Below are 14,771 nucleotides of genomic sequence, written 5' to 3' on the forward strand. Positions count from 1 at the left end.
AGAAGAAATATATGTAACTTGAAACATGATTGAAACATACCGCAGAGAGACATGACACGGCGATGACGTGTAGGCGTTTGACATAGAAAGAACTTTAGTCAATTGAGCAAACTAAACAGGGGTCTGTGACCTTTGGAAAATGGACAAACTTGAGGAATGTGGAGTGATCAAGAACTTGCAGATTGCTGTATGGACTGATTAACATCCATAGTCAGAAATCGTGTCAAGAACCTTTCTGGATCAGCTTCAAACAGCTAGATTATCACGAGACATGTGCCTGGTGCGTTTTTGATCAGATGTCAGAAGTTTTAGAACCCAACGAGCTGATACTTTCTTCATTGCCAAAGTCTCTGTACTCACTCCTGGGAAATGCCTGCTGAACTAGAAATATGACGTTCAGTCGATCATCGTTCGGTCATCACCATACTGGGATCATACTCAGGATCATTTCTGGTGTTGCTGACGTCACAGGCCTTCCAGGATGGGAGTCGTGTTCAAGGCACTCCCTGCCACGCTTGCACTCTGCTGCCCACCTCTTAACAGTGGAATAGGCAATCCCTTCTGTGTGAGGCTCAGAACTCCTCTATCAACCCTCGCTGGTTGGGAACTCTCACTGTTGGCTAATTCGCGGAGGACTGAATGTCAAAGTTGGAGTCCACTGAGGTTGTCTTTTATTATGACGGAAATTGAACGTTGAACGAGAACCTATTCAGGAACTATCTTATGATCTGCACCCACGCAGTTGCCCCAGCTTTCTATCTCTTGATAATATTTTGGGATTTTGTGCAATGTTATTTAAGTAAACTATTTTCGTTTGGTTCTAGATTTAGCGGCATTGCTTGAACAAGAAGGTTCGTGGTTAGTTTATATAATTACTCGGTAAACATTCGTAGTGGAAGTGGTGGTATCACATTGTCTACATGTGTATATATACATGGCGCAGACTTAATTTTTATATCATTGTTTATTAATATGTATTTTATTTTGCGTGTCACTTACTATCCACTTAGTGACATATCGATTTCTCTCGTATCTATATCCGTCCGACAAAATATGTGGCTACAGAGAAGGGCATCTTCATCGGAGAAGCTATCATTCTGTCTAATGCACTCGGTAATCGAATATTCCGTATGTCTGTAAACTTGCGTTCAATAGCCTGACCACGAAGAGACCTAACCCACAATAAGTTATGTTTCGATATTTATTCATTTATGCATCACTTCGGGCTTTCCTCCCACACCAAGCTGACACGCCGTGATATAACTGGAATACTATTCAAAACGGCGTAGAATCCAACTTATTCACAATATACATAGTTACCATGTTGACGGTTTTAAGGAGATCAGTGAGTGAGTGAGTGACGTTTTACGCCGCTTTTAGCAATATTCCAGCAATATCACGGCGGGGGACACCAGAAATGGGCTTCACACATAGCACCCATGTCGGGAATCGAACCCGGGTCTTCGGCGTGACGAAAGAACGCTTTAACCACTAGGCTACCCGACCGCCTCTAAATGAGATCAGAGTGATGGTTGTGGAAAGATAGTTATTGGAAGGTATATATTACTATTTAACAACATTTTGCCAGTTAATTTTAATAAGATAGTCTACTTACATTGAAACGGTGGAGTACGTCAACACGTTGATAAATGGGCACTGACGCTTACTGCCAGGTACACATGTCTATTTGGATTTAAACTATCACATTTAGATATATAGTTACACTCATCGGCCATTTCTGATCAAATCGGGTTTCATTCCATCTGCCACACTGGATTGGCAAATAGGGACAAGATGTTCTGAACAAGATATGGACACTGGTAGTAAAGTGTGTAAAAATGTGTCCATGCAGTGCAATGTCATCTTTATACCAGTTATAACAACATTATCTTGTTTTTATATATTTTTTATCTTCATGTACTTTTTTTGTACCACTGTTAATAGTTTGTGTTTTTTTTAGAATATATGGTTTTGTTTATAATTTTGGCCAAACAGACGAAGCATATGCCCTGAAGTTTATCGCTCGTGGACCCAGTACGATCCTTTGTTACGACGATTGTGGACTTTGGACATAGACGACATTGCATGCGGAGACGCCAGGAAAAGATTAAGTCATCAATAATGCCCGGTATTACATTTCCACAAGCCAACGTCGGCCACCTAGCGGCACGAGCAGTTGTTTCAGCTGATTGTGGACATGTTTATCGGCCAAATGTGTATGTCACAGTGACATTGACAACTTGACAGCTGTCACTGTATTAAGAAACCGAATTCAATGTGTGCGCAGTTGTGTTTCTTGGTCTTCTTGGTAGGAACAAAAGACAAAAAAATCCTACCTCCGGACTTATGTTTTCAAATTTTAAAAAATACCTTTAAAGTCCTACCTCCCTCATCACATTCAAGACAAATGTGCCCGAGAAATCTTTTTATGGAACCTTCCACTAGTCAACAAGATGTATGATATATGATATTCAATATTGAATACATTCGATATCGTCCTTAGTTTCTAATTTCATATATGCATGTATTTCATGTGCTAGCGGATGTATACGTGTCACGCTTTTTATAGAATGCATGACCTCGTGGAGAGAGCGTGTTGTCTTTGGTTCAAGGGCATAGCAACGTGTACAACTCCCTGGAACCACGAGGATGATATTGGGTCGCTACAGCTACAGAATTCGTATCAAGTGGCGTCATGGAAATTATTATATTGTTTAAACGTTTTGTATTTGTAAAATACGAATGTAGTTCATAAAACATTTTGTATTAATTCTTTCCAGTTATTACTTTGAATTTATATGTCTTTTATTTATATAGACGTGATATATCTATAACACAAGCTCTCGCTACTCTCTGCATTCCTGTGTATAATGGTTCTCAGTAAACAATGCTTGACATGTCGTGATCGTCAGCTCAGATGGAACGGGGGATCAGGTTCTGCGACCTTGTCATCGTACTGATGGCCTGGATTGGTGTTCATTCTCTCAGTCACTGGTTTGGCTGATTAAGATTAGATTATTTACAGGCCAGAAAAGAACCGGAATCTTGCTGACAGCGACGTGAACAACATTCACCCGTTCGCCTTTTGAAATTTCACATAAAAATATCAACCCATGAAGATCCGGGTTAGAATAGGTCATGGGAGACGACTAACGGGATCGGGTGGTAAGGCTCGTTGACTTGGTTGATGCATGTCATCGTATCATAATTGTGTGGATCGATTCAATATCAATCATTGGATTGTCTGGTCCACTCTCGATTATTTGCAGACCGCGGTCATGTAGCAGGAAAAGCGCGGCGTTAAACAAACAAACAACAAACAAACAAAGATCAAATTTCTGTGACTGACCGGGATACGTTTGTATTGATTAATGGGCGTCCTGTGGTAATCACCTCTTACTAACCACATCCATCGCCTTCATTTCCTCGTCAAACTCAAAACGAGTCTTAAATGTACAACGAAATCTACTTTAGATGAGCAAGTCGCGCTTGACGTGGCGGCGTTTTAAGGACAAGGTGCATCAAGTGGTTCTATTTTGACACTGTTTGTCCTGACCGCATATACCATGTCTGTTAAAACTACAATCATACGTCATACGTCATTTGAAAATGGTCTGTTAACAGTTTGAACCCAAGTACTGTAAACTACGTTTATAACGAACTGACCGATATAGCGAACTTATTATTTAGTCCCAGCCATTTGTTGTATATATGCTTATAACGAACTACGGTTTTGCGAACTAAAATAAGTGGTCCCTTTGTTCGTTATAACCGTAGTTTACTGTATAGATTTCTTTTTGAAAAAATTATTTATCCTCGTTTAATCGGGATTCCGTGGAACTCCCATTCTACTTGTTTGGGACATTTATGAATTAATGGTTTAAAGTTATTTTTGTTTTGTATCTGTGATGAGGATAAGCATCATCTCCGCGGCCATAATTATTTTCAAAAGTATGACTGCATAATCATTTCCCAAAAGAGGTGCAATAAAAATAGAATATATGTCAAAACCATCACCTGTCCAACTTATCGTGAGTGACTCTGCTGCTGTCAACATCCCAGCACTATCACGGTGCCATGTAAATAATCGAGTCTGGACCAGGCAAACCAGTGGATGACAGCATGAGCAACGATCTGGTCACGTCATCCGCCAGTCCACAATGTCCTCCCAATCCTCATGTTCTGTAAACAAGGATGGGGTACGAATTCTATAATACGACTGCAGTTATTGATAATTGAAACAATTAATATAATACCATTTTATACTTTTACGGTTAAATTCTAGACAATGTTTACATACATACTCCTACACGTGAAAATCACGAATTGATTGAATGAATGTTGCTTTGCGCCACAACAATATTACTTCGTAGGTTATAAAAAGAGAATTTGTTTATCAAACAATCATTGATTAAGAAACGACACATGCCCTCAGTTTGTTCGACAACATATTCAGCCACGTCAGACATTTTAACCAACCAATCCCCCTAAACACGACTCGAAACAACCGAGGTGCTGGAGGCGACCGTTCTCGCCGTACCCCCAAGGCGTGCGTAAATCACAACTCAGATGTCCTCACAGACAGGTGCAGAATTTACTTCCGGGTTGGGTATGTTACAAGATAAGACTCTCTGGCTTTCTGTTACCACGTGACCGCGAGGTCAGCCATCAATCACCATGAAAGAGGAACAAATCATGTGATCAGCAATGTTATCACCGTTGACACATTAAATGTTAACGGGCCTAACTACATGCGGTAGCAAGGTGGTTATCTTGACGCGTGTCTTTTACCTGTTTGGCACAGTATATGGACTGATAGTGTGTACTGATTGATAACGGTAGGTGACATACGGCTCATAATATGTACACAATACATGGGGGGACATGAGTATGTGGGGGATCAAACTGTTTATCGTATTTATGAAATATTAAGCATATGCTTCATGTTACGAATCGATATTCAACGGATATTCACATAATTTCCATTCAGATTGATAACTGTGATTTACATGCAAAGGCATAAATATTAATCAAATCTTGTTTCCGCTGGAAAACAATCTGTTATCTATTACCTGATGTTAAATTTACATTACTATGTCACAAGCATCGTATTTTCCTCTTTTAAAATGGAACGTTTATGTCCCAACTGTTAACATTGTTAGAAATGACAATCAATTGATTTGAGGGTCGTTTACCCACAAGGAATACAGATAACACCAATGAATGCTTAAAATGTTGAATTGTCACTTTGAATGAAAACAGACGCCTCGAAGTAACGCCCAGATTTCAAAATAATCGATACATGTCGTTAGACGTAACGTGAATATTACTTCTCATATAGCAACGTCTGGCCAAGACTATGAACCTACATTAGGACGAACGAATAGCTTCCGGGTTGAGTATTATACGGGCCCCAGAGGAAATACCCGCTTTACACCCGTAACCTTGTCAGTTACAGTCTGACACTGAGTCGAGCCGGGTGGATGGTTATAGTCTACGCGATATGGATAGTATGGATTATGTAAGTCAGTTTCAGTATATTTTATTTCTTAACGATCACGGCTTTCATATTGTCGTTGTTTTGATTTGGGTTTTATTCTATCTGCAGGTGTGTCCCAGACGCAAATACGTGTCCTGTGTCTGTTTCTTTGTTTCTGCTTAAAAGAAGGTTTTGTGTTATTGGTTAAAATGGCAAACTGGTGGCTGACTTTCAATGGTCGGCGAATTTGGGTTTCTATATCATGTAATCAGTCTAGCTGGATGTTGTACTTTGACATAGTGTGGATATGGTCATTGTTATATGACATGCTGTAATGATAGTGTCAATGTTGGTTCAATATCTATTTTCACACTGTCATAATATTTGATATAAGTCATTACTATCGGTTCAATATTTAACTACAAGTGATATAATGTATGACATAATCTTATAAATATTGCTTTAATATTTTACATCTAATTATAAATTATTATGATTATTTATTTTGTTGGTATTGTGTATTAGTTTCAGCAACAATATATCAATTATGGGCTACTGTAAAAGCCTTATAGCGCTCGAGCATTGCAAATGATAATGCATAGGAATGTGTCAGATTTGTAAGTTTAAAAAAAGCGCATGATAGGTCGTAGCTCTCATTCTAGCTCCCCACAACAACGAAAACCGGGCGTTTATGTTTCAACTCACACAATGAAGGCAATCTACGCGATACATCCGAAACCATAATACGTAAAGGGTATCTCGGTGGCTGAACACATAGAGATAACTTTTTACACTAGCCGAACAATCAGACTGGAAAGAAAAGAAAGAAGGTTGACGACACACGAAGAACGTGCTTGTTTGTCCCGCTGTAAAGCGAAATCGTGGCGTCACTTGGTCACATACGACCGTATATCACGTTACTCAGTGACAAGACAACCGCCGAGTGTCGTTTTAAGAACACGCACATCTTATCACACGCACATATATATATATATATATATATATATATATATATATATATATATATATATATATATAAAATACTTTTTCTACCCCGGATCTTCACGGGTCGCGGTGTCATGTGACTAGTTCACGTAAAAACAAATTTCCAACGCGGATACAAGTATGCACATATAGTTCAGGCATTAATTGTAATCTGAAAATACAATTTTACAAGCTAATGTAGCACTTTTTCAAACATGAATATTATAACCTGAATACTAGTATATCGCGAAATCTGTAGTAAATTGGTTTGTTTGTTTGTTGTTAAACACCTCACTCAGCAATAGTCAAGCTATATGACGGCGATCTGTTAATAATCGAGCCAATCCAGCGATTGATGTAATAAGCTCACCAGCATAATAGCGCTTGTTTTCTTCTTAGGCAATTGGGATAAAGTGACATGCATCAAGTCAGCGAGCTTGAGAACCCGATCCCTTCAAGGGTCCTGAGGGGCGATCGGGTAGCCTAGTGGTTAAAGCGTTCGCTCGTTACGCCGAAAACCCGGGTTCGATTCCCGACATGGGTACAATGTGTGAAGCCCGTTTCTGGTGTCCCCCGCCTTGATATTGTTGGAATATTGCTAAAAGCGGCGTAAAACCATACTCACTCACTCATACCAAGGGTCCTGTAGTATATAGTGTTATTTATAAGCATGTGCAGATCGAATGTGGGGATTTTTTATTTACGCCCGTTAGCAAACTGCACTTTATATAAAAAAACATTCATTATACGATATATGATTGTAATAACAGAGGTTATATAAAATGTAAATTGCTAACTGAAGAAGTGCACGTGTACGAAAGCCTATTGGGGTCAAAATTGAAATAAGGAAAAGACACGAAAAGAAATTATTTGCGTAATAACGAATCTTTTTCCGTTATAGCGAATTTATTTTCGTAATAAGGAATCTTTCTTCCGTAATAACGAATCTTTTTTCCGTTATAACGAATTTCTTTTCGTGTCTTTTCAATATTTAAATTTTGACCCCAATAGGCTTTTGTACACGTGTTCACGTAAGACGATGACGTTACCTGGTACAGTCGGTCGACGGGAACGTTCTATTTCCAAAATCGCCTCAAACTTTTTCCACTGACTGAACTAATCGCATTTGCTCATAGTTTCACAAAAGTCAAAGTTAATGACATCGTAAACATTACTTTCCGAATATTTCAGAAATTAGACTGGAAAATGAGGGTAACTATTCGGTGGCCTGTGTACAATATAGTTGTGATAAATGTCGCAGTTGAGCGAACACCGCCCATGTCTTTAAAGGGAGACTATGATGTAAGGTCCGGTCTCCATTTCAGTCTAGGTCTATACGCTGTAATATACACTCTTAAAAAAAACGCACGGGATCATAGTATATATGTTAATACAAAGTATTAGAATAAACATAAGTGTTGACGACAAACATTTTATGCAAGAGCGTTTATGTCTGTGAACTTTAACACCAAAACACACCCTATAGTTTGCACGTGCCTCACGCAGTGGCCCCACTCACGTGCGTAGTTTTGTCATTTCAGCGTTCGACACTTTCAAAGTCGGTCTACTAATCCCTGTGAACCATTATTTCCATCGATCGTATTGATTCTACTTATCACACAGTTTACTTGATTTCATTCCCTGGTTGTGTATGAACTAGCGATGTGGTATCTGCCTACGGGCTATTAGCGTTTAGTGGCCAATACGTTCAGTGTTCCACAGTCTGTGATTAGCAGACTATCTAACAGGTACCAAAAAAACCAAAATGTTTACGATAGACCGTGTTCAATGCATTAATTATTACAAACATGTATGATCAGAAACCAATTTTGGCTTGTGTGAAAAAAAGCTTAACTGTCTGTCTGTCTGGAAGCATGTCTGTAAATTGTGTCATGCATGACATGAAACATTGTCACTGTGTAATTAAGGTCATCATTGATTGTTAGATTGATCTACAAATTTAGATTAGAGTAAGCAGACTGAAAATGTGGTTTGTTAACGACTTGAACCAAATTGCCAGGACTGCCCATTTGCTCGGGCCTTGTCCCCCCTTAAATGTAGAGCGCTGTCGACTTCGGCTATTTCAAAAATGGTTATCTCGAATGACCGGTGGTGTGAACAATTCTCTTTTTCTCGAAATCGATTGAAATCTACAATATTGTGAAGTAATCTTTTAAACAAATAATTATTTATACTTCCACATGTTATATGTTTTGAAACAGTATGCGGTCGTTTTGGTCATACAGTGAGTAGTGTCCCTCTACTGATTTTCGTTTACGTTGGGAGTGCAAGCAAATAGCTCATCATTTCTCATGCAAGGTATCAGTGTAGGTTTACCTCGTGTCTCGGCCCGTGAAGATCCGGGGTAGAATAGGTCTTCAGCAACCCATGCTTGCCGTAAAAGGAGACGATGCTTGTCGTAAGAGGCGATTAACGGGATCGGGTGGTCAGTTTCGCTGACTTGATTGAGGCATGTCCATCGATCCCAATTGCGTGGATCGATGCTCATGTTGTCAATCACTGGATTGTCTGGTCCAGACTCGATTATTAACAGATCGCCGTCATATAGCTGGAATATTGTTGAGTGCGGCGTTAAACAACAAACAAACAAACAAACCATGTGTCTCTTTCTTGGTATTTTTTAGTTTATTAGGACACATGTACCTTAAGTTTAAGGCAATAAGTTTGAACCACGTGAACTCATATTTATACAAATATTTCCATCTTTTATAAATATCGCCTAAAGCTGTAGCCAGTAACGCACATTTATCATAGTTGTCGATTCACAACTGCACGATGTTGATTGGCCTAGTCAATGTCATATACACGTTACAGTCAATGTGTAAAATTACTGAAATCTTCACTTAGGCAATTTACAAAAAGCCATAATATTTCAGCCATTTTACAATTATATTTTGCATTTATTATATTATGATAACGAATTCCAAACAATGTCATGCTGTCCTTTCTCGGCTAACAACTAGTAGCACATTCTTTCTCCATGAAATTTATGACATTATAGGTCACTTCTCGAGCCTGAGAATGTAAGATGTAGCCATGCTTACCTAGCTTTGACATGTTTAATTGTTTGTAATTAACTTTATAAAGCGACTTTAGAGACCTCTGAATAGTCTTATGAGCAACACGTGTGTCCACGGGGGAGTAGTCAATTTCATTGGCATGCATCATGACGCATAACATACGTACACCCTCTCTACCTGTAAATAAAAGCGGCAAAATCCTTTCCATATTCATTAGAAATATCTGCCAAAAGCAGAGTCGATTGTACGATTCCGACTATATCATAAGCATGTGTTTATGTATCACTATCAAACAGTGATGATACCGGGTGTTCGCGAAAAGCTGAGCGTATCCTGTCCCATCAGTGGTGCCTATCACAAACACATTACAAGACAGGGCAATTGTTCACCTAAATAACAAGGGAACATATGGTACAAGTCAAAATAGGGAATTGCATCGGATAACAATTTTGTCACTGATGCGTCCATTTTGCAAATGTCCTTCCCTTGTTTACCATAAAACTTTTTGAAAGTTTTACTAAATCCTTGAATGTTGTAACCTTGATCCAACACTTTCTGAGCAAGAGTCGTATGACGCTCTTTGAAATCTTTGTTGAAAGAGCATGCTCGATTGTGTCTCAAACGTTATGAAATGTAGACACCAAAGGCTAGAGCTGCTGGAATATTGCTCGACATGAAGGGAAAGTTGACGTTTGGAAAGTTGAAGTCATGCCTCCTGTCATTCAGCCACGTGGGGAGTGTTTTATCACTCTGAATCTTGATGCACAGATCTAAATATGAAACCGATGAGGCGGTCTCACTGGTCTCCTTTATTACTTGTTCAGGTGGTTAAATAAATGGAAGGGAATTGGCTATTTGATGGTTATTGAACAAACCAAATATGTTGGCCCAAATTCTGTGCACCGCCTACTTGTCTCAAACGCGTTCGTTCAGCTTATCGTGGATTGCCAGTAATCAGACAGTAGATCACCGTGACAGACACACCGACATCTGTCTTGCCCTCATCACCGCTGGTTCATTTCCCATCTGATTGCTGAAGACGTGGAAACATGAGTTGAGGGATATAGTTGAGCTGTTTTGCGTACGGCTATCAACGAATCACGCTTCCTATAATTGAAATGGGTAATAAGATACTGAATGCGTTTACTGCACGGCGGGCATCAGCCGCATGTCATGGAACAAAATTCACAGCTTCTCATTTTGAATGATAATAATAGCACTAATACAATACCTATGTACATAAACATCATCATCATCATCCTATGACATATATCTAGTCATGTGTTTTATCCTAATTCATAGCATTACTTCTTGCCATACACTGAACACATAATATTATCAACAGATTTGCTCGATGATAACATATTTAGATAATTATACTTTTATCAACGAATTAACATATTACAATGTAGAGAGGGGAATCTGTGAAACGGTGTGACAGAGCGAGACACAGATTGAATCAAATTGTTTTCCCCACTGTACTTTACCAGATACTAGGCATGTTCTTGTCTTATGAACTTCGTTCTCTTGTAAAAAATATCAATAATATGGATTTAACATATTTCTTTTAACAGAGTTATCTAGCCATGTTTCAAACGCAGGGTAGGTAGCTCTTGCTTTTCGGCTGTGTAGAGTTGCGTCCCTTGGGCACGCCAGAAACCTATGATTGTGGGTTCGAATCCCGGTTCACCCCGATTATGTTTCTAATGTTTACGAAGTGGTAAACGTCTGAGACCTGCATCACTTCGGGCTTTCCTCCCACATTCAGCTGCCACGCCGTGATATAACTGGAATACTGTTAAAAGCGACGTTAAACCCAACTCACTCACTCACTCTTGCTTTTTGAGTGACAGAGAAGAGGAACAGGGAACGATAAAGACACGCGAATCATTATCCGTGTTCCCTGTGCGGGAAACTTTTACCACCAGGAAGTTGGTTCATAATTAATTTTCCCATAAATAATTCATTTTGTGTAAAAAGATCTACTATGTCTCACAGTGACAGTGACCAATCAGAGAGCAGATCGACTAACCCCACATGACCCCGTATATCATCAGTGAAAATCCAAGATGGTTGTCACATATTTCACATGAAAACTCTGGTAAAGAAATTCGTTATTCGACACTGTTTTGTGTCTTTATATCGTTAATAATGATGTGCAAAGACATAAATTTTTAACGTAACCACGTCCCTGACTTTATGAATAAGACTTATAGAAAAAGACGGAGGTCAGTGATTTACAAATATCAACGTCATAGAACATACTATAGGATGACGTCACAAACAAGAAACCTGACGCCAATGACTTCACATAGCAATAGATAGCAGCCCGTCGTAAGGGAAAAGAGGACTGCTATCAATATAGTGAACTGTAGATTCCTGAAAACATTACATTTTATGATAATTCTACCCATTTTAGCTATAATACCTTTTTAAACGTTCACATTTAGTGCATTCTATATTCCAATGTTAACGTTTATATTTACATTAAAGCGTTGTATCGGAAACATTTGTACTGGTCCTGTCATTTATAGTGAGTGAGTATGGTTTTACGCCGCTTTTAGCAATATTCCAGCAATATCACGAGGGGTGGGTGGGGGCACCAGAAATGGGCTTCACACATTGTACCCAGGTCGGGAATCGAACCCGGGTCTTCGGCGTGACGAGCGAACGCTTTAACCACTAGGCTACGCGACCGCCCCCTGTCATTCATACCGGCTGTAATTGTCAAGTTTTCATTTTAACATGACATGTGCGATAAAGATGCCAAACAGTGTAAACGTTTCGGCATTATAAATTTGGCTCACGCCCAACATTTTTCTGCTAACCTAATATGTCACCGTACACGGCAACTAAAGACACCATACCAAGCCATGTCACACAGTATGTTACCAATATGTAAGCAACACGCATGTGTCGTGGGTCTTGGCGGAATATAGCGCTGAGATGCCCCTTCAGACCACCAACTGCACGAGAATTTGAAATAACAAACGCATATCTAGTGTTTAAAGGATGTCATCGAGTGATACCCAAAGGCTGGTAGACCTAATTAACACGTGACCCTAAACACGTCAAAATGTCACCAGTGAAGTGATCAACGCTAAAATTAGCACGATAATGAAGGCCTCATTTTGGGATCACCGCTTGGAGGCATGTAGGCACATCTCCACGACGTATCCTAAGGGAAGGATGCTAGCTCGAGGTTGAGCCTCAACTTAAACGTTATCATCGCATCGTTTGTTGTTTTACGCCGCTCTCAGCAATATTACAGCTATGGGCGGTCTGTAAATAATCGAGGCTGGACCAGTTAATCCAGTGATTGACATCATGAGCATCGATACACACAGTTGGGATACGATGATATGCATCAACCAAGTCAGCGAGCCTGACCACCCGATCCCGTTGGTCGCCTCTTACGACAAGCATAGTCGCCTTTTATGGCAAGCATGGGTTGCTGAAGACCTATTCTACCCCGGAATCTTCACGGGTCACTTAAACGTTATGACAGCACTGCTTAGCAATCCCTTAAACTGTTTGTTTTGTTCTCTCTTTATTGTTGTTTTATGCCGCACTCAGCATTGTTCCTGCTGAATGGCAGCGGCCCGTAAATAATCGAATCTGGACCGGACAAACCAGTGATTGATATTATGTGCATCGTCTCACGCCGCCAGGGTACGATGACACACACAGTTGGCCAAGTCACCGAGCCTGACCACCCGAGGCATTAAGTCGCCTGTTGCAAGCATAGGTTACGGAGGACTATTCTGACCCGGAATCCCTTGGATGTTCACTGGCAAGAGTTCAATTTGTACATTTTTTTAAACCTAGACCTTCAAACATTTTTTATCTATTACCATACATTCACACATAATTTATCTTCAGCGAAACATCGTTAACGCCAAGTCGAATACATGTCGAGATAACCGTATTTCGAGAAAAGTGGAGTGCGGATGTTCGACATTAATCGGGTGACAAAAGCATTAAACGATTTTTCGAGATGACGGAGTTCGATTCAACGGGGTTTCGCAATATCGATCCATAACAATGTCTATTAATAGCACTCATGACAGTGTGCACGTGTCATACGATTAGTCGGCTAATTATGCACGAGGTGTTTTGAGGAATGTGTTTATCAATCATTAAACAACTCACGTTGATGGATTGATGTTGGGACCAGCCGACCAGCAATGTCATGAATGTAAACAAATTGCTATATGCCCTGATTGGCGTGTCGCCCGTTGATTTTTCAGGATTCAGCGGGGTCGGCAGACGACAGCATGGCCTCCTGTGACCAACTGCACGTTAAAATACACAACTTTGGAATATACAAGAAAAATGGCAAACGGGCAATCTTACAGGTGAGAATATGAGAATACGTTTTCTTTATTCCTCCATATATGCAGCCGTAGAAAGAAAGTATGCACTTGAAAATTGGATTTGACAGAAAAATTATAAATGTCATCAAAACGTTACGAGGCTGAGAACAGGAACCATAAAACTGCGAATGTTAACACAACTCTGATACCTCTATCAAATAACATGTTTGTTTAATATTAGCCACCATCAAACATGGCTGTATACTTTCTTATGCCTGGCAGTATATGTTGTTGTTACTGAGCGTCATCCGTGACGTCATTTCGCTTGGCATGAAATAACGTTTACGTTTACATTTCCTGTGAAACACGAGCGCCATGAGCAGGCAAGTTAACATAATATTCTTGTTTCTTGTGAAACTGACTGTAGGGAGGAGTTTTATTATTATTTCTTTAATATGTGACTTGCACGTCATGTTCATGAAAACAATATTTGACAAGTTATAGTTGGACGAGTGAGTAAGATTTTATGCCACATGTTAAAAATGCTGCAGCAATATGGCGTGACACAACCACGCGGAGCTCAAACTGGACATTCAGCATAAAAGCGTGAACGCTTCAACCACTGCGCTTATCTACTACCAAACTGAAGGCAAATAACCAAGAGAGCCAAACCTTTAGATGATATTTATTCAGTACACCCAACTATATTGCTCTTTTTATTCCAATGACAATGCGTAAACAAGTGAAACTATCAGTAATTATTATTATTATTTAAAAACGTTGTCATTATACAATATGCTACTGAGTATTAAAGAATTCAAAATATGTCAGCCAACTGCCTGGCTACTCACAACAAGAGTCTGTCGGTTGACATTCGCAAAGAAATATAAACATGACCCAATGTCACTCGTATCCATTGTGTCCCGCGCTTGACAACCTGTTCCATATGCT

The 14,771-nt window shown here is 39.6% G+C and overlaps 1 protein-coding gene across 2 annotated transcripts in view; it reads left to right on the top strand.

Annotated features, from left to right (window-relative positions):
* The first annotated feature begins 4,281 nt into the window (after nucleotides 1-4,281).
* LOC124113014 (formin-like protein 3) overlaps nucleotides 4,282-14,771 on the top strand; it is a 43,421-nt gene continuing 32,931 nt past the window's right edge. The window contains exons 1-2 of one of the 2 annotated variants that reach the window (XM_046473247.2): nucleotides 4,282-4,838; nucleotides 13,755-13,862. In XM_046473247.2, the coding sequence (XP_046329203.2) occupies nucleotides 13,782-13,862 (81 nt within the window). In that variant the 5' untranslated portion in view covers nucleotides 4,282-4,838; nucleotides 13,755-13,781. The other variant, XM_046473246.2, reaches the window with a different exon arrangement.

The sequence above is a fragment of the Haliotis rufescens genome, unplaced genomic scaffold, assembly GCF_023055435.1.
Source record: "Haliotis rufescens isolate VD_foot unplaced genomic scaffold, xgHalRufe1.0.p SCAF_19, whole genome shotgun sequence".
Lineage (NCBI taxonomy): Eukaryota > Metazoa > Mollusca > Gastropoda > Lepetellida > Haliotidae > Haliotis > Haliotis rufescens.